General features: G+C 50.7%; 1 protein-coding gene across 1 annotated transcript; it reads left to right on the forward strand.

Moving 5' to 3' along the window:
- Nucleotides 1-1,293: 1,293 nt before the first annotated feature.
- Nucleotides 1,294-23,831, forward strand: LOC119961402 (atypical kinase COQ8A, mitochondrial-like; the record flags this gene model as incomplete). The annotated part of the gene is made up of 4 exons (XM_038788790.1): nucleotides 1,294-1,453; nucleotides 13,334-13,464; nucleotides 19,313-19,639; nucleotides 23,765-23,831. Coding segments are annotated over exons 2-4 (514 nt in total), but the record flags the coding sequence as incomplete, so codon positions are not given.
- Nucleotides 23,832-25,401: the final 1,570 nt, after the last annotated feature.

Below are 25,401 nucleotides of genomic sequence, written 5' to 3' on the forward strand. Positions count from 1 at the left end.
GGTAAACCTCCTCTGCACCCTCTCCAAAGCCTCCACACCCTTCTGGTAGTGTGGCGACCAGAATTGTGCGCAATATTCCAAGTGCGGCCTTCCCAAGGTTCTATACAACTGCAGCCTGACTTTCCAGTTTTTATACTCGATGCCCCGTCCAATGAAGGCGAGCATTCCGTCTGCTTTCTTGACTACCTTGTCCACTTGCGTTGCCACCTTCAAAGATCTGTGGACCTGCACGCCCAGATCTCTCTGACTTTCTATATTCCAAAGAATTTTACCATTTACGACATATTCCCCTCTATGTTAGACCTACCAAATTGAATTCCCTCACATTTGTCCGGATTAAACTCCATTTGCCATTTCTCTGCCCAAGTCTCCAACCTACCTAGGTCCTGCTGTATCCTCTGAAAATCCTCGTCACTGTGGTGATGTGCATCACTGTAGATACACAAGGGGTTAATGTAAATACACTTAGACTGGATAGACACTAGAGGGAGCACAGAGACATGACACACAGACATTCAACCAATAGGTCAGTTAGATAGGACACGACCAATGGGCATTCACGATACACACAGAGGTGACACTACCACAGGAGGGGCATTACACCAACCCATATATAAAGGACACAGCACAAATGATCTTCCTCTTTCCAGTGGAGACACTCAGTGAGTACAGACACAGGGTTGATTGAACATCACACCCACCACGTGGATTGCAGCAGATTGGTTCGTCAGTCTGAGTAGCTATAGAAGGATTAACAGCAGTGGCCAACCCGAGTAGGAGAATTGTAAATAGTTTAATAAACGTATGTAGTTATCTCCACGTCTGAACCTTCCTTTGTCAGAGTGAACATCAAGGAAGCAGCTTATGCTACGTCAAGAGCATAACAAGACAGTCACGATCTGCCACTCCACCAACCTTGGTGTCATCCGCGAACTTACCAATCAGACCGGCTACATTTTCCTCCAGATGGATTATGTACACCACAAACAACAGAGGCCCCAGCACCGATCCCTGTGGAACACCACTAGTCACACCCCTCCATTCAGATAAACGCCCCTCTACTGCTACCCTCTGCCTTCTGTGACCGAGCCAGTTCTGTATCCATCTTGCCACCTCACCTCTGACCCCGTGCGACTTCACCTTCTGTACCAGTCTGCCATGAGGGACCTTGTCAAAGGCTTCACTTAAGGCCAGTGGAGAGGGAAGGGTTAACACACACATATATGTACACACGCACACACACACACACCACACACACAAGGCAAGGCGTGGACTGGTAACTGGTTGTTTTAGGAGAGTGATGTCAGAGATTTCACAGCCTGTTGTCAATAATTACCAAAGTAAAGCAGGAAGTGAGACTTACAGGGAAGAGGGATTTAGGACAACGCAGAGATCGACGAACAACGGATTGTCTGGAAGGATAAGCGAGAGTTCCCGAGGGAGAGTGCCGTTGGTAAGTCCTGAATGTGTGATTCTCTGGGAGGGGGAGAGCGATTTTGCATTTCTGCAGCGTCTAGCCCCTCACCTGGGAGCATCGAAGCCGATCGCTGCTCCAGAATGGCGGTCACTGTTGTCAGGTGGAACACACAGTGGACAGATAGGGCACAGTACGTTACCACAAACAGCGTCGTCACAATAAGATGGGACCTTCGACAGTGCAGCACTCCCTCAGTACTGACCCTCTGACAGTGCAGCACTCCCTCAGTACTGACCCTCTGACAGTGCGGCACTCCCTCAGTACTGACCCTCTGACAGTGCGGCACTCCCTCAGTACTGACCCTCTGAAAGTGCGGCACTCCCTCAGTACTGACCCTCTGACAGTGCAGCACTCCCTCAGTACTGACCCTCTGACAGTGCAGCACTCCCTCAGTACTGACCCTCTGACAGTGCAGCACTCCCTCAGTACTGACCCACTGACAGAGCAGCACTCCCTCAGTACTGACCCTCTGACAGTGCGGCACTCCCTCAGTACTGACCCTCTGACAGTGCAGCACTCCCTCAGTCCTGACCCTCTGACAGTGCGGCACTCCCTCAGTACTGACCCTCTGACAGGGCAGCACTCCCTCAGTACTGACCCTCTGACAGTGCGGCACTCCCTCAGTACTGACCCTCTGACAGTGCGGCACTCCCTCAGTACTGACCCTTTGACAGTGCAGCACTCCCTCAGTACTGACCCTCTGACAGTTCAGCACTCCCTCAGTACTGACCCTCTGACAGTGTGGCGCTCCCTCAGTACTGACCCTCTGACAGTGCAGCACTCCCTCAGTACTGACCCTCTGACAGTGCAGCACTCCCTCAGTACTGACCCTCTGACAGTGCAGCACTCCGCCAGTACTGACTCTCTGACAGTGCGGCACCCCCTCAGTACTGACCCTCTGACAGTGCAGCACTCCCTCAGTACTGACCCTCTGACAGTTCAGCACTCCCTCAGTACTGACCCTCTGACAGTGCAGCACTCCCCCAGTACTGACCCTCTGACAGTGCGGCGCTCCCTCAGTACTGACCCTCTGACAGTGCAGCACTCCCTCAGTACTGACCCTCTGACAGTGCGGCACTCCCTCAGTACTGACCCTCTGACAGTTCAGCACTCCCTCAGTACTGAGCCTCTGACAGTGCAGCGCTCCCTCAGTACTGACCCTCTGACAGTGCAGCTCCCCCTCAGTACTGACCCTCTGACAGTGCAGCACTCCCTCAGTACTGACCCTCTGACAGTGCGGCACTCCCTCAGTACTGACCCTCTGACAGTGCGGCACTCCCTCAGTACTGACCCTCTGACAGTGCAGCACTCCCTCAGTACTGACCCTCTGACAGTGCGGCACTCCCTCAGTACTGACCCTCTGACAGTGCAGCGCTCACTCAGTACTGACCCTCTGACAGTGCAGCACTCCCTCAGTACTGACCCTCTGACAGTGCGGCATTCCCTCAGTACTGACCCTCTGACAGTGCGGCACTCCCTCAGTACTGACCCTCTGACAGTGCGGCATTCCCTCAGTACAGACCCTCCCACAGTGCGCCGCTCCCTCAGTACTGACCCTCTGACAGTGCAGCACTCCCTCAGTACTGACCCTCTGACAGTGCAGCACTCCCTCAGTACTGACCCTCTGACAGTGCGGCACTCCCTCAGTACTGACCCTCTGACAGTGCGGCACTCCCTCAGTACTGACCCTCTGACAGTGCGGCACTCCCTCAGTACTGACCCTCTGACAGTGCGGCACTCCCTCAGTACTGACCCTCTGACAGTGCGGCACTCCCTCAGTACTGACCCTCTGACAGTGCGGCACTCCCTCAGTACTGACCCTCTGACAGTGCAGCACCCCCTCAGTACTGACCCTCTGACAGTGCAGCGCTCCCTCAGTACTGACCCTCTGACAGTGCGGCACTCCCTCAGTACTGACCCTCTGACAGTGCGGCACTCCCTCAGTACTAACCCTCTGACAGTGCAGCACTCCCTCAGTACTGACCCTCTGACAGTGCAGCACTCCCTCAGTACTGACCCTCTGACAGTGCGGCTCTCCCTCAGTACTGACCCTCTGACAGTGCGGCACTCCCTCAGTACTGACCCTCTGACAGTGCGGCACTCCCTCAGTACTGACCCTCTGACAGTGCGGCACTCCCTCAGTACTGACCCTCTGACAGTGCGGCACTCCCTCAGTACTGACCCTCTGACAGTGCGGCACTCCCTCAGTACTGACCCTCTGACAGTGCGGCACTCCCTCAGTACTGACCCTCTGACAGTGCGGCACTTCCTGTCGGAGCGTGGAATCATGCTGTGCGCTAAATGGCTGCTGCGTCTGGCACTCGACGACCGTGACTACCCTTCGACTGGCTGCGAGGCACTTCTGCGCGATGTCTGTGGTCAGAAAGGCACCACAGAAATGCAGAGTAAACCAGGAAGGGGCAGGTGGCACAGCGTCAAGGAAAAGGCTGAACATCGGGCCGGTAAAAATCCGAGGAGAAATAGGAGTGGCGAACGAGGTGCGCAGTCAGAAAGATAATTCGAGCCAAGATTCTTGACTCACAAACGGATTGGCTGCGGTAATTAAAGCCACCCCTGAGCAGGCCCGAAAATGTGAGCGACGTAAACTCCCATCAAGCCCCCGAGAGCGACACAACATCTTTCACGTACGTTTATGGATTTGAAAGCCTGCGAATTAAAATCAATCTTCCCCCAGCGGCTGTGCGACACGTCATTGATGCTGAATTTGTACAGGGATTACCGCTCTGTAAGGCCCTCATCAACGCAACTTGATGAGGACTGACAGCACCAATTAAGCTCAGGCCCCACAGATGAATTTAATAAATGCCGGGGGAATCTCATTCGAGCGGCTTTGACAATGAGCGCGTGAAAGATGCACTCACACACGTACACACATTCAAACGTACAAATATGTACAGGCACGTACACACACATATAGACCTACACAGGCGAAATCAACGGCCGCCTTAAGCCAGTTCATTCAACATTAAATTAGTCTCGTGACGACGTTCAATATTCTCCGAGTGTCAGTACTGAGGGAGTGCCGCACTGTCAGAGGTTCAGTATTGAGGGAGTGCCGCACTGTCAGAGGGTCAGTACTGAGGGAGTGCTGCACTGTCAGAGGGTCAGTACTGAGGGAGTGCTGCACTGTCAGAGGGTCAGTACTGAGGGAGTGCTGCACTGTCAGAGGGTCAGTACTGAGGGAGCGCTGCACTGTCAGAGGGTCAGTACTGAGGGAGCGCTGCACTGTCAGATGGTCAGTACTGAGGGAGCGCTGCACTGTCAGAGGGTCAGTACTGAGGGAGTGCTGCACTGTCAGAGGGTCAGTACTGAGGGAGTGCTGCACTGTCAGAGGGTCAGTACTGAGGGAGTGCTGCACTGTCAGAGGGTCAGTACTGAGGGAGTGCCGCACTGTCAGAGGGTCAGTACTGAGGGAGTGCTGCATTGTCAGAGGGTCAGTACTGAGGGTGTGCTGCACTGTCAGAGGGTCAGTACTGAGGGAGTGCTGCACTGTCAGAGGGTCAGTACTGAGGGAGTGCTGCACTGTCAGAGGGTCAGTACTGAGGGAGTGCCGCACTGTCAGAGGGTCAGTACTGAGGGAGTGCTGCACGGGGTTACACAGAGGGAGTGAGTTCGGACATGGGGAGAGTGTGTTTGAACACGGGGAGTAAGTTCGGACGTGGGGAGAGCGAGTGAGGGTGTGGAGAGTGAGTTTGGACATGGGGAGAGTGAGTTTTGACGTGGGGAGAGCGAGTTAGCACACAGGGATGTTTTTGAAGGCTGGGTAACGAGGGGTTACGATGGAGGTCAGTGTGAACAATCAGCCCGTTATCTACCGAGCGATATCCGCCTGGAACTCCGCAGTCTGTACCCACACCCGGGATAAACACATTGGATAAATAGCTCTCCCTCAGGCTGCGCTCATCTTTGTAACATTTGCTCGGTACCTAGTCGGGCTGTGTGAACAACAGGGAGAGTTATTCCCAATTAAACGTCCGCTGAAAGCTAGGGAATCTCCCATCACCTTCTCTCCCTCACTCTGAGAGTGATGGAGCCTGTGGCAGCAACCCCTCAGTACTGACCCTCTGACAGTGCAGCACTCCCTCAGTACTGCCCCTCTGACAGTGCGGGGCTCCCTCGGTACTGACCCTCTGACAGTGCAGCACTCCCTCAGTACTGACCCTCTGACAGTGCAGCACTCCCTCAGTACTGACCCTCTGACAGTGCGGCACTCCCTCAGTACTGACCCTCTGACAGTGCAGCACTCCCGCAGTACTGACCCTCTGACAGTGCGGCACTCCCTCAGTACTGACCCTCTGACAGTGCAGCACTCCCTCAGTACTGACCCTCTGACAGTGCGGCACTCCCTCAGTACTGACCCTCTGACAGTGCAGCATTCCCTCAGTACTGACCCTCTGACAGTGCAGCACTCCCTCAGTACTGCCCCTCTGACAGTGCGGGGCTCCCTCGGTACTGACCCTCTGACAGTGCGGCACTCCCTCAGTACTGACCCTCTGACAGTGCGGCACTCCCTCAGTACTGACCCTCTGACAGTGCGGCACTCCCTCAGTACTGACCATCTGACAGTGCAGCACTCCCTCAGTACTGACCCTCTGACAGTGCAGCACTTCCTCAGTACTGACCCACTGACACTGCAGCACTCCCTCAGTACTGACCCTCTGACAGTGCAGCACTCCCTCAGTACTGACCCTTTGACAGTGCGGCACTCCCTCAGTACTGACCATCTGACAGTGCAGCACTCCCTCAGTACTGACCCTCTGACAGTGCAGCGCTCCCTCAGTACTGACCCTCTGACAGTGCAGCACTCCCTCAGTACTGACCCTCTGACAGTGCAGCACTCCCTCAGTACTGACCCTCTGACAGTGCGGCCCTCCCTCAGTACTGACCCTCTGACAGTGCGGCACTCCCTCAGGACTGACCATGTGACAGTGCAGCACTCCCTCAGTACTGACCCTCTGACAGTGCGGCACTCCCTCAGTACTGACCCTCTGACAGTGCGGCACTCCCTCAGTACTGACCCTCTGACAGTGCGGCCCTCCCTCAGTACTGACCCTCTGACAGTGCAGCACTCCCTCAGTACTGACCATGTGACTGTGCAGCACTCCCTCAGTACTGACCCTCTGACAGTGCGCCTCCCTCAGTACTGACCCTCTGACAGTGCAGCACTCCCTCAGTACTGACCCTCTGACAGTGCAGCGCTCCCTCAGTACTGACCCTCTGACAGTGCAGCACTCCCTCAGTACTGACCCTCTGACAGTGCGGCACTCCCTCAGGACTGACCATGTGACAGTGCAGCACTCCCTCAGTACTGACCCTCTGACAGTGCAGCACTCCCTCAGTACTGGCCCTCTGACAGTGCAGCACTCCCTCAGTACTGACCCTCTGACAGTGCAGCACTCCCTCAGTACTGACCCTCTGACAGTGCGGCACTCCCTCAGTACTGACCCTCTGACAGTGCGGCCCTCCCTCAGTACTGACCCTCTGACAGTGCGGCCCTCCCTCAGTACTGACCCTCTGACAGTGCAGCACTCCCTCAGTACTGACCATGTGACTGTGCAGCACTCCCTCAGTACTGACCCTCTGACAGTGCGGCTCCCTCAGTACTGACCCTCTGACAGTGCAGCACTCCCTCAGTACTGACCCTCTGACAGTGCAGCGCTCCCTCAGTACTGACCCCCTGACAGTGCAGCACTCCCTCAGTACTGACCCTCTGACGGTGCGGCACTCCTTCAGTACTGACCCTCTGACAGTGCAGAGCTCCCTCAGTACTGACCCTCTGACTGTGCAGCCTGTGGGATCTTGCTGTGCACACATGACAACTGCCCTTGGGGAAACAATTAGGGCTTTGCGACATGTGCAGAGGCTCTACAGCAATGCAAAGTCGTCGCTCTCCTGAACCATGGGACGTGTCTATAGGACATGCTTGAGGTTGATTTATTTTCTTTGCAAGTGGCTCCTGGCTTTGGGCAGCAGTTTGTCTTATGGCCGGGTTCCTGGGTCGGGGGAGGAGCTGGTTGCAGCCTCCTGGTAATGGAAGGTTAATTCTGGTCGCAGCAGCAGCTTTGAGACGTGCCTGCAAGCGCATCGCCTCTTTCCCCAGCTCCCAGGATGAGCTGTGTGTCTGAGCTGCACTGTGTGCCCAGTACTCCTGCTCTACCCCCACTACAGGGCACTGAGCAGGGCAAGGTGAGTGTTCTCTCTGCGCCCCCCTCCTCTGTGTGTGTGTGGGGGGGGGGGGAATGGGGGTAAATGCACAGAGTGACTGACGATGGGGGTGTGTGTGTGAGAGCTCTGTGTCAGGAAGGAGATTCACAAACAGCAGTGCTGTGTGTGTTATGCTGGGCAGCAGGGCAGGGCAATGTGTGTCTGACATGGAGCAGGGAGGGAGGGAGGGAGGGTGAGAGAGAATCTGTGTATCTCTGAGATCCTGTGGGAGTTTTTCACTGTGTGTGTGTCTGAGTATTTCTTGTCTGTATTTTGAGTCCGTTTTTCCAGTGTGTGTGTGTGTGTTTTGATTGTGTGTTTATTTGAATGTGTGTGTTTATTTGAGTGTGTGTTTTGCATGTGTGTTTATTTATGTGTGTGTGTTTTTGAGTGTGTGTTTATTTGAGTGTGTCTGTTTTTGAGTGTGTGTTTATTTGAGTGTGTCTGTTTTTGAGTGTGTGTTTATTTGAGTGTGTCTGTTTTTGAGTGTGTGTTTATTTGAGTGTGTGCGCTTTGGATAGTGTGTGTGATTTTTGAGTGTGATTTTTTTCCCCAGTTTTTGTGTGTGTTCTTGACTGGTGTGTGAGTTTTGAGTGTGTGTGTGTGTATTTGAGTGAGTGTTTTTTTGACTGTTTTTGAATGTTTTTGTCTATTTTGAGTGTGTGTTTCTGAGAGTGTGTGTTTCTGAGAGTGTGTGTTTCTGAGTGAGTGTGTGTTTGAGTGTATGTGTGTTTCTGAGTGAGTGTGTGTGTTTCTGAGTGAGTGTGTGTGTTTGTGAGTGTGTGTGTCTCTGAGAGTGTGTGTGTTTCTGAGTGAGTGTGTGTGTGTTTCTGAGTGTGTGTGTTTCTGAGTGAGTGTGTGTGTGTCTCTGAGTGTGTGTGTGTTTCTGAGTGTGTGTATTTGAGTGTGTGTGTGTTTTTTTTTTGAGTGTTTTAGAATGTTTTTGTCTGTATTTTGAGTGTGTGTTTCTGCGTGTGTGTTTTTGTGAGTGTGCATTTATCTGTGCGCTTTGGATTGTGTGTGTGATTTTTGAGTGTGATTTTTTTTTCTTGTTTGAGTGTGTTTTGAGTGAGTGTGTTTTTTGAGTGTGTTTTTGAGTAGGTCTGTTTTTGAGCGTGTATTTGCTTGTGTGTGTTGTTTGAGTGTGTTTGAATGTTTTTGTCTATTATGAGTGTGTTTTTGAGTGTGTGTTTTACTGAGAACTTTCGATTGTGTGCGTGGCTTTTGAATGATTATTTTTCTTTTGTGTGTTTTTGAGTTTGTGTTTTTGAGTGTTTATTTTACTTGTGTATTTTTGAGTGTGTGTTTAGTTGTGTGTTTGAGTGTTTGTGTGAGCTTTTGATTGTGTGTCAGTGTTTTTTGAGTGTTTTTTGTCTATTTTCAGTGTGTGTTTTTCTGAGCTTTTGATTGTGTGTGTGTTTGAGTGTGTGTTTATTTGAGTGTGTTTATTTGAGTGAGTTTGAGTGTGTGTGTTTCATAGAATTTAGTTTTTGAGTGTGTTTTTGTGTGTGTGTGTTTTTGAGCACCTGTTTGAGTGTGTGTGTGTTTATTTGAGTGTATTTATTTGTATGTTTGAGTGTGTGCGTTTTTGAATGTCTGTTTGAGTGTGTGTTTTAAAAAATAAATAAATTTTGCGTACCCAATTATTCTTTTTTCCAATTAAGGGGCAATTTGGCGTGGCCAATCCACCTACCCTGCACATCTTTGGGTTGTGGGGGTGAAACCCACGCAGACACGGGGAGAATGTGCAAACTCCACACGGACAGTGACCCAGGGCTGGGATTCAAACCCGGGTCCTCAGCGCCGCAGTCCCAGTGCTAACCATTGCGCCACATGCCGCCCCTGTGTGTGTGTTTTTGAGCGTTATTTTTGTGTGTGTATGTTTTTGAGTGTGTTTATTCGAGTTTGTTTATTAGTGTATTTTTTGAGTGGGTGTGTGTTTTTTTAAATATAAATTTAGAGTACCCAATTCATTTTTTCCAATTAAGGGGCAATTTAGCCTGGCCAATCCACCTACCCTGCACATCTTTGGGTTGTGGAGGTGAAACCCACGCAGACACGGGGAGAATGTGCAGACTCCACACGGACAGTGACCCGGGGCCGGGATCGAACCTGGGACCTCGGAGTCGTGAGGCAACAGTGCTAACCACTGCACCACCATGCTGCCCTGTGTGTGTGTGTTTATGAGCGTGCTTTTTGAGTGCGTGTGTGTGTTTTTTGAGTGTATTTTTTGAGTATGTTTTCTTTAGTGTGTGTATTTTTTGAGTATAATGACGACATGGGAAGTCCCCACCAAGGCAAATACAAAACTCTGATTTATTTACAATTACGGAATTTACACTTCCCGGGAATTCCCTACTGTCTCTCCCTGGTTGGTGCCTTAATGCCTGACCTTTCATCCAATGGTGAACGGAGTTCCTGTGCCCCTCAGTGGGGGAGATCGTACCCCATGTGAACCACGGGGAAGATGATCATTTTCACCCCGTAAGTCCTGTCTGGGATATTACATTGATCTGTGTGTGTTTTTCAGTCTTTCTGAGTGTGTGTTTTTTTGAGTGCGCGTGTTCTTGAGTGTGTGTCTGTTTTTAAGTTTTTCCAGGTATGTGTCTGTTTTTCAGTTTTTCCAAGTATATGTCTGTTTTTCAGTGCGTGTGTGTTTTTTAATGCGTGTGTGTTTTTGAGTCCGTGTGTGTGTTTTTGAATGCGTGCGTGTTTTTGAATGCGTGCGTGTTTTTTAATGCGTGTGTGTTTTTGAATGCGCGTGTTTTTGAATGCGCGCGTGTTTTTGAATGCGTGCGTGTTTTTGAATGCGTGTGTTTTTGAATACGTGTTTTTGAATGCGTGTTTTTGAATGCGTGTGTTTTAATACGTATGTGTTTTTGAGTGCGTGTGTGTGTTTTTGAATGCGTGCGTGTTTTTGAATGCATGCGTGTTTTTGAATGCGTGCGTGTTTTTGAATGCGTGCGTGTTTTTGAATGCGTGTGTTTTTTAATGCGTGTGTGTTTTTTAATGCGTGTGTGTTTTTGAATGCGTGTGTGTTTTTGAATGCGTGCATGTTTTTGAGTGCGTGCGTGTTTTTGAATGTGCGTGTTTTTGAATGTGTGTGTTTTTGAATGTGTGTGTTTTTGAATGCATGCGTGTTTTTGAGTGCGTACATGGTTTTGAGTGCGTGTGTGTTTTCGAGTGCATGTGTTTGAGTGCGTGTGTTTGTGTTTCTGAGTGCGTGTTCTTGAGTGTGTCTGTTTTGAGTGTGTTTTTGAGATTTTCCAAGTGTGTGCCTGTTTTTGAGTGCATGTCAATTTAAGTTAGTGTGTGTTTTTGAGTGCATGTGTGTGCTTTTGAGTGCATGTGTGTGTTTTTGAATACGTGTGTGTTTTTTTAAAATTTAGAGTACCCAATTCATTTTTTTTCCAATTAAGGGGCAATTTAGCGTTGCCAATCCACCTAGCCTGCTCATCATTTTGGGTTGTGGGGGCGAAACCCACGCAGACACGGGGAGAATGTGCAAACTCCACACGGACAGTGACCCAGAGTCGGGATCGAACCTGGGACCTCAGCGCCGTGAGGTCACTGAGCCACCGCGCTGACAGAAGTGCGTGCGTGTTTTTGAATGCATGCATGTGTGTGTTTGAGTGCATGTGTTTGTTTTTGAGTGCGCTTGTGGTGTTTTTGAGTGTGTGTGTGTATTTGAGTGCATGTGTTTTTGAGTCCGTGTGTGTTTTTTTGATTGTGTGTGTATGTTTTTGAGTGTATGTCTGTGTTTTTGAGTGTGTTTTTCTGTGCGCAAGTGTGTTTTTGAGTGTGTGTGTGTGTTTCTGAGTGCGCAAGTGTGTTTCTGAGAATGTGTATAATTTTGAGCGCGTTTGAGTATTTTTGAGCGTGCATGTGTGTTTGAGTACGTATGTGTGTTTCTGAGCACGGGTGCGTTTTTGAGTGTGTGTGTGTGTGTGTTTTTGAGTACGTATTTGTATTTTGAGTGCATCTGTGTGTTTCTGTGCACATGTGTGTTTCTGAGCGGAGGTGCGTATTTGAGTACGCGTGTGTGTTTTTGAGTGCGCGTGTGCGTATTTGAGTGAGTGTGTGTGTTTTTGAGCCTGTGTGTGTTTCTGAGTGCGGAAGCGTTTTTGAACGAGTGTGTGTGTGTTTTTCAGTGCGTGTGTATGTTTTTGAGTGTGGGTGTATTTGAGTGCGTGAGTGCATTTGAATGCGTGTGTTTTTTGAGTGCGTGTTGTTGAGTGCGCGTGTGTGTGTTGTTGAGTGCGTGTGTGTGTGTGTTTTTGTATGCATGCGTGTGTTTTTGAGTGCGGGTGTATTTTTGAATGCATGTCTGTGTTTTTGAGTGTGTGTGTGTGTGTTGTTGAGTGCATGTGTGTTTTTGTATGTATATGTGTGTTTTTGAGTGCGTGTGTGTGTTTTTTGAGTGCATGTTGTTGAGTGCGTGTGTGTTGTTGAGTGCGTGTATGTGTTTTTTAATGCATGGGTTTGAGTGTGTGTTTTTTTAGCTTAACCACTCATAGGCACAGTGGGCTAAACTGCTGGCTTGTAAAGCAGAACAAGGCCATCAGCGGGGGTTCAATTCCCGTACCAGCCTCCCCGAACAGGCGCTGGAATGGGGTGACTAGGGGCTTTTCACAGTAACTTCATTTGAAGCCAACTTGTGACAATAAGCGATTTTCATTTCATTTCAACCTATCCTTGTCCCAGTGTAAACCTCACATGTGCTCTTCACAATTTACTTACCCACGTACCATCGTGCTGTCAGCAGATTCAGCGACTGTGCAGGAATTATCCGACCGTTGGGATTCACCTTTCCCGGTGCCACTGCACCCCGGCCTGCGGTTTTCCCGGCGGAGTGGACGATCCCATTGGGAGACCGGCGGTCCAGAGAATCTCACCTCACGTCTTCAGTCCCTTCGTTTATATCGGGAGTTGAGGCCCCGGGTCTGACCCCTGTGATGCACCACTCGTCGCATACATAGAAATACATAGAACATACAGTGCAGAAGGAGGCCATTCGGCCCATCGAGTCTGCACCGACCCACTTAAGCCCTCACTTCCACCCTATCCCCGTAACCCAGTAACCCCTCCTAACCTTTTTTGAACACTAAGGGCAATTTAGCACGGCCAATCCACCTAACCTGCACGTCTTTGGACTGTGGGAGGAAACCGGAGCACCCGGAGGAAACCCACGCAGACACGGGGGGGGGGGGGGGGGGAGAACGTGCAGACTCCGCACAGACCCAGCGGGGAATCAAACCTGGGACCCTGGCGCAGTGAAGCCACAGTGCTAGCCACTTGTGCTGCCCGAATGTCAGCCAGAAAACTCTCAGCCGCTTTGTGTGTGTCCCCGCTCCCCGCCTCCCAGTCAGGAGGAGGAGGGGGGGTGGTTTGTGATGGCCAATGGCCCAGGTGCTATCCCAGCATGCCGAGCAGCTGCGAAACCCCTCGGTTGGAACTGCACATCTCTCGTGATGTTAGGAAGGCCGCGTTTCCGTGACGATGCCCGGCCACCCTTCCTCGTCATTGGTCGGCATGGGGGAGGGGAGAGAGAGAGGCAGCGGGCGCGCGGAGCGTGATGATCTGAGGTCACCCCGTTTGTTTTTCTCCCCCCCCCCCCCTTCCCACCCGCAGAAGTGGCTCCGATGGCGGCTGCCCTGAGATGGGGGCTCGGTGGGATGAAGGCCCAGATCCTGAGGCGTGGCCTGACCCACAGGCCTGCCTCCTCCGTGGCCGGGCCGAGGAGCCGGGACAACGTGACACAGGTGAGGGGGAGGTGGTGTGGGGGGGATCGGGTGCCAGGGTGCGTTTGGGGCTTTTGTTGTGTATTTGGGGGTATGGGTGTTAGGCTGGGGAAAATTGATGTGGAGTTTGGCAGGTATTGGTGCGAGATTTGGGGGTATTGGGATAGGTTGGGGGGGGGGGGCTGGTAAATGTTTTGGGGTATTAGTGTGGATCAGGAATATCAGAGCTAATAGGTGGGTTTAATCGCTGGTTAGGGGGTATCATGGTTGGTTAGGGTGTATTATGGCTGGTTAGGGGGTATCATGGTTGGTAAGGGGGTATTATGGCTGGTTAGGGGGTATCATGGTTAGTAAGGGGGTATTATGGCTGGTTAGGGGGTATCATGGTTGGTTAGGGGGTATTATGGCTGGTTAGGGGGTATCATGGTTGGTTAGGGGTATCATGGTTGGTTAGGGGGTGTTATAGTTGGTTAGGGGGTATCATGGTTGGTTAGGGGGTATCATGGTCGGTTAGGGGGTATCATGGTCGGTTAGGGGGTATCATGGTCGGTTAGGGGGTATCATGGTCGGTTAGGGGGTATCATGGTCGGTTAGGGGGTATCATGATCGGTTAGGGGGTATCATGGTCGGTTAGGGGTATCATGGTCGGTTAGGGGGTATCATGGTCGGTTAGGGGGTATCATGGTCGGTTAGGGGGTATCATGGTCGGTTAGGGGGTATCATGCTCGGTTAGGGGGTATCATGGTCGGTTAGGGGGTATCATGGTCGGTTAGGGGGTATCATGGTCGGTTAGGGGGTATCATGGTCGGTTAGGGGGTATCATGGTCGGTTAGGGGGTATCATGGTCGGTTAGGGGGTATCATGGTCGGTTAGGGGGTATCATGGTCGGTTAGGGGGTATCATGGTCGGTTAGGGGATATCATGGTCGGTTAGGGGATATCATGGTCGGTTAGGGGGTATCATGGTCGGTTAGGGGGTATCATGGTTGGTTAGGGGGTTTTATGGTTGGTTAGGGGGTATTTTTGGAAGATCAAATTCAAAAGCGGACTATATAGTCAATAGAAGGGTCTTGGGGAAAATTTTTTAGAGAAGAGAACAGTACAGCACAGAACAGGCCCTTCGGCCCTCGATGTTGTGCCGAGCAATGATCACCCTATTCAAGCCCACGTATACCTATCCCAGTAACCCAACAACCCCCATTAACCTTATTTTTTAGGACACTAAGGGCAATTTAGCCTGGCCAATCCACCTAACCCGCACATCTTTGGACTGTGGGAGGAAACCGGAGCACCCGGAGGAAACCCACGCACACACGGGGAGGATGTGCAGACTCCGCACAGACAGTGACCCAGCCGGGAATCGAACCTGGGACCCTGGAGCTGTGAAGCATTTATGCTAACCACCATGCTACCGTGCTGCCCTGAATTGATGTGCAGAGAGATCTGGGAGTTCAGGTCCATTGTACCCTGAAGGTGGCAACGCAGGTCGATAGAGTGGTCAAGAAGGCATACAGCATGCTTGCCTTCATCGGACAGGGTATTGAGTACATAAGAACATAAGAACATAAGAACATAAGAACTAGGAGCAGGAGTAGGCCATCTGGCCCCTCGAGCCTGCTCCGCCATTCAATTAGATCATGGCTGATCTTTTGTGGACTCAGCTCCACTTTCCGGCCCGAACACCATAACCCTTAATCCCTTTATTCTTCAAAAAACTATCTATCTTTACCTTAAAAACATGTAATGAAGGAGCCTCAACTGCTTCACTGGGCAAGGAATTCCATAGATTCACAACCCTTTGGGTGAAGAAGTTCCTCCTAAACTCAGTCCTAAATCTACTTCCCCTTATTTTGAGGCTATGCCCCCTAGCTCTGCCAGTGGAAACAACCTGCCCACATCTATCCTATCTATCCCCTTCATAATTTTAAATGTTTCTATAAGATCCCCCCTCATCCTTCTAAATTCCAACGAGTACAGTCCCAGTCTACTCAACCTCTCCTCATAATCCAACCCCTTCAGCTCTGGGATTAACCTCTCCTCTGCACACCCTCCAGCGCCAGTACGTCCTTTCTCAAGTAAGGAGACCAAAACTGAACACAATACTCCAGGTGTGGCCGCACTAACACCTTATACAATTGCAACATAACCTCCCTAGTCTTAAACTCCATCCCTCTAGCAATGAAGGACAAAATTCCATTTGCCTTCTTAATCACCTGTTGCACTTGTAAACCAACCTTCTGTGACTCATGCACTAGCACACCCAAGTCTCTCTGAACAGCGGCATGCTTTAATATTTTATCATTTAAATAATAATCCCGTTTGCTGTTATTCCTACCAAAATGGATAACCTCACATTTGTCAACATTGTATTCCATCTGCCAGACCCGAGCCCATTCACTTAACCTATCCAAATCCCTCTGCAGACTTCCAGTATCCTCTGCACTTTTCGCTTTACCACTCATCTTAGTGTCATCTGCAAACTTGGACACATTGCCCTTGGTCCCCAACTCCAAATCATCAATGTAAATTGTGAACAATTGTGGGCCCAACACGGATCCCTGAGGGACACCACTAGCTACTGATTGCCAACCAGAGAAACACCCATTTATCCCAACTCTTTGCTTTCTATTAATTAACCAATCCTCTATCCATGCTACTACTTTACCCTTAATGCCATGCATCTTTATCTTATGCAGCAACCTTTTGTGTGGCACCTTGTCAAAGGCTTTCTGGAAATCCAGATATACCACATCCATCGGCTCCCCGTTATCTACTGCACTGGTAATGTCCTCAAAAAATTCCACTAAATTAGTTAGGCATGACCTGCCTTTTACGAACCCATGCTGCGTCTGCCCAATGGGACAATTTCTATCCAGATGCCTCGCTATTTCTTCCTTGATGATAGATTCCAGCATCTTCCCTACTACCGAAGTTAAACTCACTGGCCTATAATTTCCTGCTTTCTGCCTACCTCCTTTTTTAAACAGTGGCATCACGTTTGCTAATTTCCAATCCACCGGGACCACCCCAGAGTCTAGTGAATTTCGGTAAATTATCACTAGCGCATCTGCAATTTCCCTAGCCATCTCTTTTAGCACTCTGGGATGCATTCCATCAGGGCCAGGAGACTTGTCTACCTTTAGCCCCATTAGCTTGCCCATCACTCCCTCCTTAGTGATAACAATCCTCTCAAGGTCCTCACCTGTCATAGCCTCATTTCTATCAGTCGCTGGCATGTTATTTGTGTCTTCCACTGTGAAGACCGACCCAAAAAACCTGTTCAGTTCCTCAGCCATTTCCTCATTTCCCATTATTAAAACTCCCTTCTCATCCTCTAAAGGACCAATATTTACCTTAGCCACTCTTTTTTGTCTTATATATTTGTAAAAACTTTTACTGTCTGTTTTTATATTCTGAGCAAGTTTACTCTCATACTCTATCTTACTCTTCTTTATAGCTTTTTTAGTAGCTTTCTGTTGCCCCCTAAAGATTTCCCAGTCCTCTAATCTCCCAGCAATCTTTGCCACTTTATATGCTTTTTCCTTCAATTTGATACTCTCCCTTATTTCCTTAGATATCCACGGTCGATTTTCCCTCTTTCTTCCGTCCTTCCTTTTTGTTGGTATAAACCTTTGCTGAGCACTGTGAAAAATCGCTTGGAGGGCAGCACGGTGGCCTAGTGGTTAGCACAACCGCCTCACGGCGCTGAGGTCCCAGGTTCGATCCCGGCTCTGGGTCACTGTCTGTGTGGAGTTTGCACATTCTCCCCGTGTCTGCGTGGGTTTCGCCCCCACAACCCAAAAATGTGCAGAGTAGGTGGATTGGCTACGCTAAATTGCCCCTTAATAGAAAAAATAATTGGGTAATCTAAATTTATAAAAAAAAAGAAAAAAAAAAAAAAATCGCTTGGAAGGTTCTCCACTGTTCCTCAACTGTTCCACCATAAAGTCTTAGCTCCCAGTCTACCTTAGCTAGTTCTTCTCTCATCCCCTTGTAATCTCCTTTGTTTAAACACAAAACACAAGAGTTGGCAGGTCATGTTACAGTTGTATAGGACTTTGGTTCGGCCACATTTGGAATACTGCGTGCAGTTCTGGTCGTCACATTACCAGAAGGGTGTGGATGACTTGGAGAGGGTGCAGAGGAGGTTCACCAGGATGTTGCCTGGTATGGAGGGTGCTAGCTATGAAGAAAGGTTGAGTAGATTAGGATTGTTTTCATTGGAAAGACAGAGGTTGAGGGGGGACCTGATTGAGGTCTACAAAATTATGAGAGGTATGGACAGGGTGGACAGCAACAAGCTTTTCCCAAGAGTGGGGGTGTCAGTTACAAGGGGTCACGATTTCAAAGTGAGAGGGGGAAAGTTTAAGGGAGATGTGCGTGGAAAGTTTTTTACACAGAGGGTGGTGGGTGCCTGGAACGCTTTGCCAGCGGAGGTGGTAGAGGCGGGCACAATAGCATCATTTAAGAGGCATCTAGACAGGTATATGAACGGGCGGGGAACAGAGAGAAGTAGATCCTTGGAAAATAGGCAACAGGTTTAGATAAAGGATCTGGATCGGCGCAGGCTGGGAGGGCTGAAGGGCCTGTTCCTGTGCTGTAATTTTCTTTGTTCTTTGTTCTTTGTTCTTTGTATTATGGCTGGTTAGGGGGTATCCTGGTTGGTTAGGGGGTATTATGGTTGGTTAGGGGGTATTATGGTTGGTTAGGGGGTATTATGGCTGGTTAGGGGGTATTATGGTTGGTTAGGGGGTATTATGGTTGGTTAGGGGGTATTATGGCTGGTTAGGGGGTATTATGGCTGGTTGGGGGCATTATGGCTGGTTAGGGGGTATTATGGTTGGTTAGGGGGTATCATGGTTGGTTAGGGGATATTATGGTTGGTTAGGGGGTATTATGGCTGGTTAGGGGGTATTATGGCTGGTTAGGGGGTATTATGGTTGGTTAGAGGGTATTATGGCTGGTTAGGGGGTATTATGGTTGGTTAGGGGGTATTATGGCTGGTTAGGGGGTATTATGGCTGGTTAGGGGGTATTATGGCTGGTTAGGGGGTATTATGGCTGGTTAGGGGGTATCATGGTTGGTTAGGGGATATCATGGTTGGTTAGAGGGTATTATGGTTGGTTAGGGAGTATTATGGTTGGTTAGGGGGTATTATGGTTGGTTAGGGAGTATTATGGTTGGTTAGGGAGTATTATGGCTGGTTAGGGGGTATTATGGTTGGTTAGGGGGTATTATGGTTGGTTAGGGGGTATTATGGTTGGTTAGGGGGTATTATGGTTGGTTAGGGGGTATTGTGGCTGGTTAGGGGGTATTATGGTTGGTTAGGGGGTATTATGGCTGGTTAGGGGGTATTATGGTTGGTTAGGGGGTGTTATGGCTGGTTAGGGGGTATTATGGTTGGTTAGGGGGTGTTATGGCTGGTTAGGGGGTGTTATGACTGGTTAGGGGGTATTATGGCTGGTTAGGGGATATTATGGTTGGTTAGGGGGTATTATGGTTGGTTAGGGGGTATTATGGCTGGTTAGGGGGTATTTTGGCTGGTTGGGGATATTATGGTTGGTTAGGGGGTATTATGGTTGGTTAGGGGGTATTATGGCTGGTTAGGGGGTATTTTGGCTGGTTGGGGATATTATGGTTGGTTAGGGGGTATTATGGTTGGTTAGGGGGTATTTCGGCTGGTTGGGGGTAACACTAACACTGGTTAGTGGGTCTCGGGATGGGTTGGGGGCCATTACTGAGGTTTTGAGGGTGCTGGTGTGGGTTAAGGGGTATGAGTGTGATTTAGGAGTATCCGGGCAGGTTGTGGGGCGGGTATCGAACTGGGCATCGGGGTATCGCTAGTAATCTACGATGTTCTCTTTGGACAGAGTCAGTGTCGGTATTGGCCAAGGGAGTTCGGGAGCCAAACGCAGGCGACACCCCCTCTGTCCCGCACGCACCTTGGACAGGAGGAGAGACCCTCGCTCGCTGGAGGGTCAGGGGGTCGCCTGGCATCGAGCCGATCCTCACTCCTCAGTCAGGCTCGCTGGACTGATGCTCAACTGATTTCCGGCCTCCGGATTTCCCCGCCCACCATTGGCTCAATCGGCAACAATAACTTCCTACGCCAAAGCTCGACCGCTGTCCGTACCCTCACTGCTGAAGATTTACAGAGAGCGCGGGACACCAAACTGATCCGGCTACAACACCAAACTGTAAGTCTACACTGTCCCCATCAAACACTCCCAGGACAGGTACAGCACGGGGTTAGATACAGAGTAAAGCTCCCTCTACACTGTCCCCATCAAACACTCCCAGGACAGGTACAGCACGGGGTTAGATACAGGGTAAAGCTCCCTCTACACTGTCCCCATCAAACACTCCCAGGACAGGTACAGCACGGGGTTAGATACAGAGTAAAGCTCCCTCTACACTGTCCCCATCAAACACTCCCAGGGCAGGTACAGCACGGGGTTAGATACAGAGTAAAGCTCCCTCTACACTGTCCCCATCAAACACTCCCAGGACAGGTACAGCACGGGGTTAGATACAGAGTAAAGCTCCCTCTACACTGTCCCCATCAAACACTCCCAGGACAGGTACAGCACGGGGTTAGATACAGAGTAAAGCTCCCTCTACACTGTCCCCATCAAACACTCCCAGGACAGGTACAGCACGGGGTTAGATACGGAGTAAAGCTCCCTCTACACTGTCCCCATCAAACACTCCCAGGACAGGAACAGCACGGGGTTAGATACAGAGTAAAGCTCCCTCTACACTGTCCCCATCAAACACTCCCAGGGCAGGTACAGCACGGGGTTAGATACAGAGTAAAGCTCCCTCCACACTGTCCCCATCAAACACTCCCAGGACAGGTACAGCACGGGGTTAGATACAGAGTAAAGCTCCCTCTACACTGTCCCCATCAAACAGTCCCAGGACAGGTACAGCACGGGGTTAGATACAGAGTAAAGCTCCCTCTACACTGTCCCCATCAAACAGTCCCAGGACAGGTACAGCACAGGGTTAGATACAGAGTAAAGCTCCCTCTACACTGTCCCCATCAAACAGTCCCAGGACAGGTACAGCACGGGGTTAGATACAGAGTAAAGCTCCCTCTACATTGTCCCCATCAAACACTCCCAGGGCAGGTACAGCACGGGGTTAGATACAGAGTAAAGCTCCCTCTACACTGTCCCCATCAAACACTCCCAGGACAGGTACAGCACGGGGTTAGATACAGAGTAAAGCTCCCTCTACACTGACCCCATCAAACACTCCCAGGACAGGTACAGCACGGGGTTAGATACAGAGTAAAGCTCCCTCTGCACTGTCCCCATCAAACACTCCCAGGACAGGTACAGCACGGGGTTAGATACAGAGTAAAGCTCCCTCTACACTGTCCCCATCAAACACTCCCAGGACAGGTACAGCACGGGGTTAGATACAGAGTAAAGCTCCCTCTACACTGTCCCCATCAAACACTCCCAGGACAGGTACAGCACGGGGTTAGATACTGAGTAAAGCTCCCTCTACACTATTCCCCATCAAACACTCCCAGGACAGGTACAGCACGGGGTTAGATACAGAGTAAAGCTCCCTCTACACTGTCCCCATCAAACACTCCCAGGACAGGTACAGCACGGGGTTAGATACAGAGTAAAGCTCCCTCTACACTGTCCCCATCAAACACACCGGGACAGGTACAGCACGGGGTTAGATACAGAGTAAAGCTCCCTCTACACTGACCCCCATCAAACACTCCCAGGACAGGTACAGCACGGGGTTAGATACAGAGTAAAGCTCCCTCTACACTGTCCCTATCAAACACTCCCAGGACAAGTAAAGCACGGGGTTAGATACAGAGTAAAGCTCCCTCTACACTGTCCCCATCAAACATTCCCAGGACAGGTACAGCATGGGGTTAGGTACAGAGTAAAGCTCTCTCCACACTGTCCCCATCAAACACTCCCAGGACAGGTACAGCACGGGGTTAGATACAGAGTAAAGCTCCCTCTACACTGTCCCCATCAAACACTCCCAGGACAGGTACAGCACGGGGTTAGATACAGAGTAAAGCTCCCTCCACACTGTCCCCATCAAACACTCCCAGGACAGGGACTGCACGGGGTTAGATACAGAGTAAAGCTCCCTCTACACTGTCCCCATCAAACACTCCCAGGACAGGTACAGCACGGGGTTAGATACAGAGTAAAGCTCCCTCTACACTGTCCCCATCAAACACTCCCAGGACAGGTACAGCACGGGGTTAGATACAGAGTAAAGCTCCCTCTACACTGTCCCCATCAAACACTCCCAGGACAGGTACAGCACGGGGTTAGATACAGAGTAAAGCTCCCTCTACACTGTCCCCATCAAACACTCCCAGGACAGGTACAACACGGGGTTAGATACAGAGTAAAGCTCCCTCTACACTGTCCCCATCAAACACTCCCAGGACAGGTACAGCACGGGGTTAGATACAGAGTAAAGCTCCCTGGATCAGGGTAAAGCTGTTGATGTGGTGTATATGGATTTTAGTAAGGCGTTTGATAAGGTTCCCCACGGTAGGCTATTGCAGAAAATAAGGAAGTATGGAATTGAAGGTGATTTAGCGGTTTGGATCAGTAATTGGCTAGCTGAAAGAAGACAGAGGGTGGTGGTTGATGGCAAATGTTCATCCTGGAGTTCAGTTACTAGTGGTGTACCGCAAGGATCTGTTTTGGGGCCACTGCTGTTTGTCATTTTTATAAATGACCTGGAAGAGGGTGTAGAAGGATGGGTTAGTAAATTTGCAGATGACACGAAGGTCGGTGGAGTTGTGGATAGTGCTGAAGGATGTTATAGGATACAGAGGGACATAGATAAGCTGCAGAGCTGGGCTGAGAGGTGGCAGATGGAGTTTAATGCGGAAAAGTGTGAGGTGGTTCACTTTGGAAGGAGTAACAGGAATGCAGAGTACTGGGCTAATGGCAAGATTCTTGGTAGTGTAGATGAACAGAGAGATCTCGGCATCCAGGTACATAAATCCCTGAAAGTTGCCACCCAGGTTAATAGGGCTGTTAAGAAGGCATATGGTGTGCTAGCCTTTATAAGCAGGGGGATTGAGTTTCGGAACCACAAGGTCATGCTGCAGCTGTACATAACTCTGGTGCGGCCACACCTGGAGTACTGCGTGCAGTTCTGGTCACCACATTATAGGAAGGATGTGGAAGCTTTGGAAAGGGTTCAGAGGAGATTTACTAGGATGTTGCCTGGTATGGAGGGAAGGTCTTACGAGGAAAGGCTCAGGGAATTGAGGTTGTTTTCGTTAGAGAGGAGAAGGCTGAGAGGTGACTTAATAGAGACATATAAGATAGTCAGAGGGTTAGATAGGGTGGACAGTGAGAGTCTTTTTCCTCGGATGGTGATGACCAACACGAGGGGACATAGCTTTAAATTGAGGGGTGAGAGATATAGGACAGATGTCAGAGGCAGTTTCTTTACTCAGAGAGTAGTAGGGGTGTGGAACGCCCTGCCTGCAATAGTAGTAGACTCGCCAACTTTAAGGGTATTTAAGTGGTCACTGGATAGACATATGGATGAATATGGAATAGTGTAGGTCAGATAGGCTTCAGATGGTTTCACAGGTCGGCGCAACATCGAGGGCCGAAGGGCCCGTACTGCGCTGTAGTGTTCTATGTTCTATGTTCTACACTGTCCCCATCAAACACTCCCAGGACAGGTACAGCACGGGGTTAGATACAGAGTAAAGCTCCCTCTACACTGTCCCCATCAAACACTCCCAGGACAGGTACGGCACGGGGTTAGATACAGAGTAAAGCTCCCTCTACACTGTCCCCATCAAACACTCCCAGGACAGGTACGGCACGGGGTTAGATACAGAGTAAAGCTCCCTCTACACTGTCCCCATCAAACACTCCCAGGACAGGTACAGCACGGGGTTAGATACAGAGTAAAGCACCCTCTACACTGTCCCCATCAAACACTCCCAGGACAGGTACAGCACGGGGTTAGATACAGAGTAAAGCTCCCTCTACACTGTCCCCATCAAACACTCCCAGGACAGGTACAGCACGGGGTTAGATACAGAGTAAAGCTCCCTCTACACTGTCCCCATCAAACACTCCCAGGACAGGTACAGCACGGGGTTAGATACAGAGTAAAGCTCCCTCTACACTGTCCCCATCAAACACTCCCAGGACAGGTACAGCACGGGGGTTTAAACGCGGGTAATGGGCGATGAGGGCTTGAGCAGAGGGTCTGAGCTGTTACGGGGGGTGGGGGGGATGGATAAGGAGCCGGGTTCCGGGTTCCAACCTGTTGATGTTGTGTTGCAGCTGAGTGAGAGGGCTCGAGAACTCAAGGTACCCACCACCCGTCTGGAGAGACTGGCCAACTTTGGAGGTAAGTAGCGACTGGCGATCGGATGGGGTTGTCCGGTTCCCTGCCATGAAGTAGAATCCTGGGGTGGGGGTGGGGGTGGGGGTGTCCCACGCCGCCGTCCTTTGGGGACACGCGGGTGTGGCCTCGTCAAAGTGTGAGGGGGTGCGGCAGGGTCACGGCTGAGCGCAGGTTTGACCGCCGCGCTGTGAGCACGAAAGGTCTCCGTCTGGGTGGGCCAGTCGGGACTGAGGGGCTGAACGGCCTCCTCCTATTTGCTTTGTTTTTGTGCACAAGCAGGCAGCGCCTGCAGAGAGTGGAGCGGAGTTAATGGGCGGGGTTCTCTGACCCCCCCCCGGCCGGGCCGGGTCGGAGAATCGCCAGGGGAGGGCAGCGTGTATCCCACCTCCCCCCCCGCTCCGACACCGGCTGCCGAATTGTCCGCTGCTAGTTTGTTGGCGGGGGGCGGGGATTACGCCGTGTCGGTCGGCGGCCGTTGGCAGGATTCCGCACCTTCCGATCGGGCCGATGCCGGAGTGGTTCACGCCGCTCTCTGGCATCGGTACGGCCCACACGCCGGTAGGGGGGAGAATCCCGGCCAATGTTCCCAGCTTCCCAATGATTGGGCAGACGGCCTCGAATCATTAACTCTGCTCCCGTCTCTCCGGAACAGACCGGACGAGTCTCTCTGACATTCTCCGCTGTGGTTACGGATTTCCAGCCCCCAGCGTTTTGGCTTTCCGTTTTTCCCGGCTACATTCTCTCTGAGCTGTGTTTGCCTCTACCTCCGCTTTGTCTGCCTCTTTCTATCTCTCTCCCTGTACTTACACACACTGTCTCTCTCTGTCTCTCTCTCTCTCTCTCTGTCTCTCTCTCTCTCTGTCTCTCTCTGTCTCTCTCTCTCTGTCTCTCTCTCTCTCTTTGTCTCTCTCTCTCTCTCTGACTCTCTCTCTGTCTCTCTCTCTCTCTTTGTCTCTCTCTCTCTCTCTGACTCTCTCTCTGTCTCTCTCTCTCTCTGTGTCTCTCTGTCTCTCTGTCTCTCTCTCTGTCTCTCTCTGTCTCTCTCTGTTTCTCTCTCTCTCTGTCTCTCTCTGTCTCTCTCTGTTTCTCTCTCTCTCCGTCTCTCTCTTTCTCTCTCTCTGTCTCTCTCTCTCTGTCTCTCTCTGTCTCTCTCTCTCTCTCTGACTCTCTCTCTGACTCTCTCTCTGTCTCTCTCTCTGTCTCTCTCTCTCTCTGACTCTCTCTCTGTCTCTCTCTCTCTCTGTCTCTCTCTCTCTTTCTGTGTCTCTCTGTCTCTCTTTCTGTCTCTCCCTCTGTCTCTCTCTCTCTCTCTCTCCCTCTCTCTCTCTCTCTCTCTGTCTCTCTCTGTTTCTCTCTCTCTCCGTCTCTCTCTCTCTCTCTATCTATCTGTCTCTCTCTCTGTGCCTCTCTCTGCCTCTCTCTGTCTCTCTCTGCCTCCCTCTGTCTCTCTCTCTCTCTGTCTGTCTCTCTCTCTCTCCCTGTCTCTCTCTGTCTCTCTCTCTCTGTGTCTCTGTCTCTCTCTCTGTCTCTCTCTCTCTCTGACTCTCTCTCTGGCTCTCTCTCTGTCTCTCTC

The sequence above is a fragment of the Scyliorhinus canicula genome, unplaced genomic scaffold (assembly GCF_902713615.1).
Source record: "Scyliorhinus canicula unplaced genomic scaffold, sScyCan1.1, whole genome shotgun sequence".
Taxonomy (NCBI): Eukaryota; Metazoa; Chordata; class Chondrichthyes; order Carcharhiniformes; family Scyliorhinidae; genus Scyliorhinus; species Scyliorhinus canicula.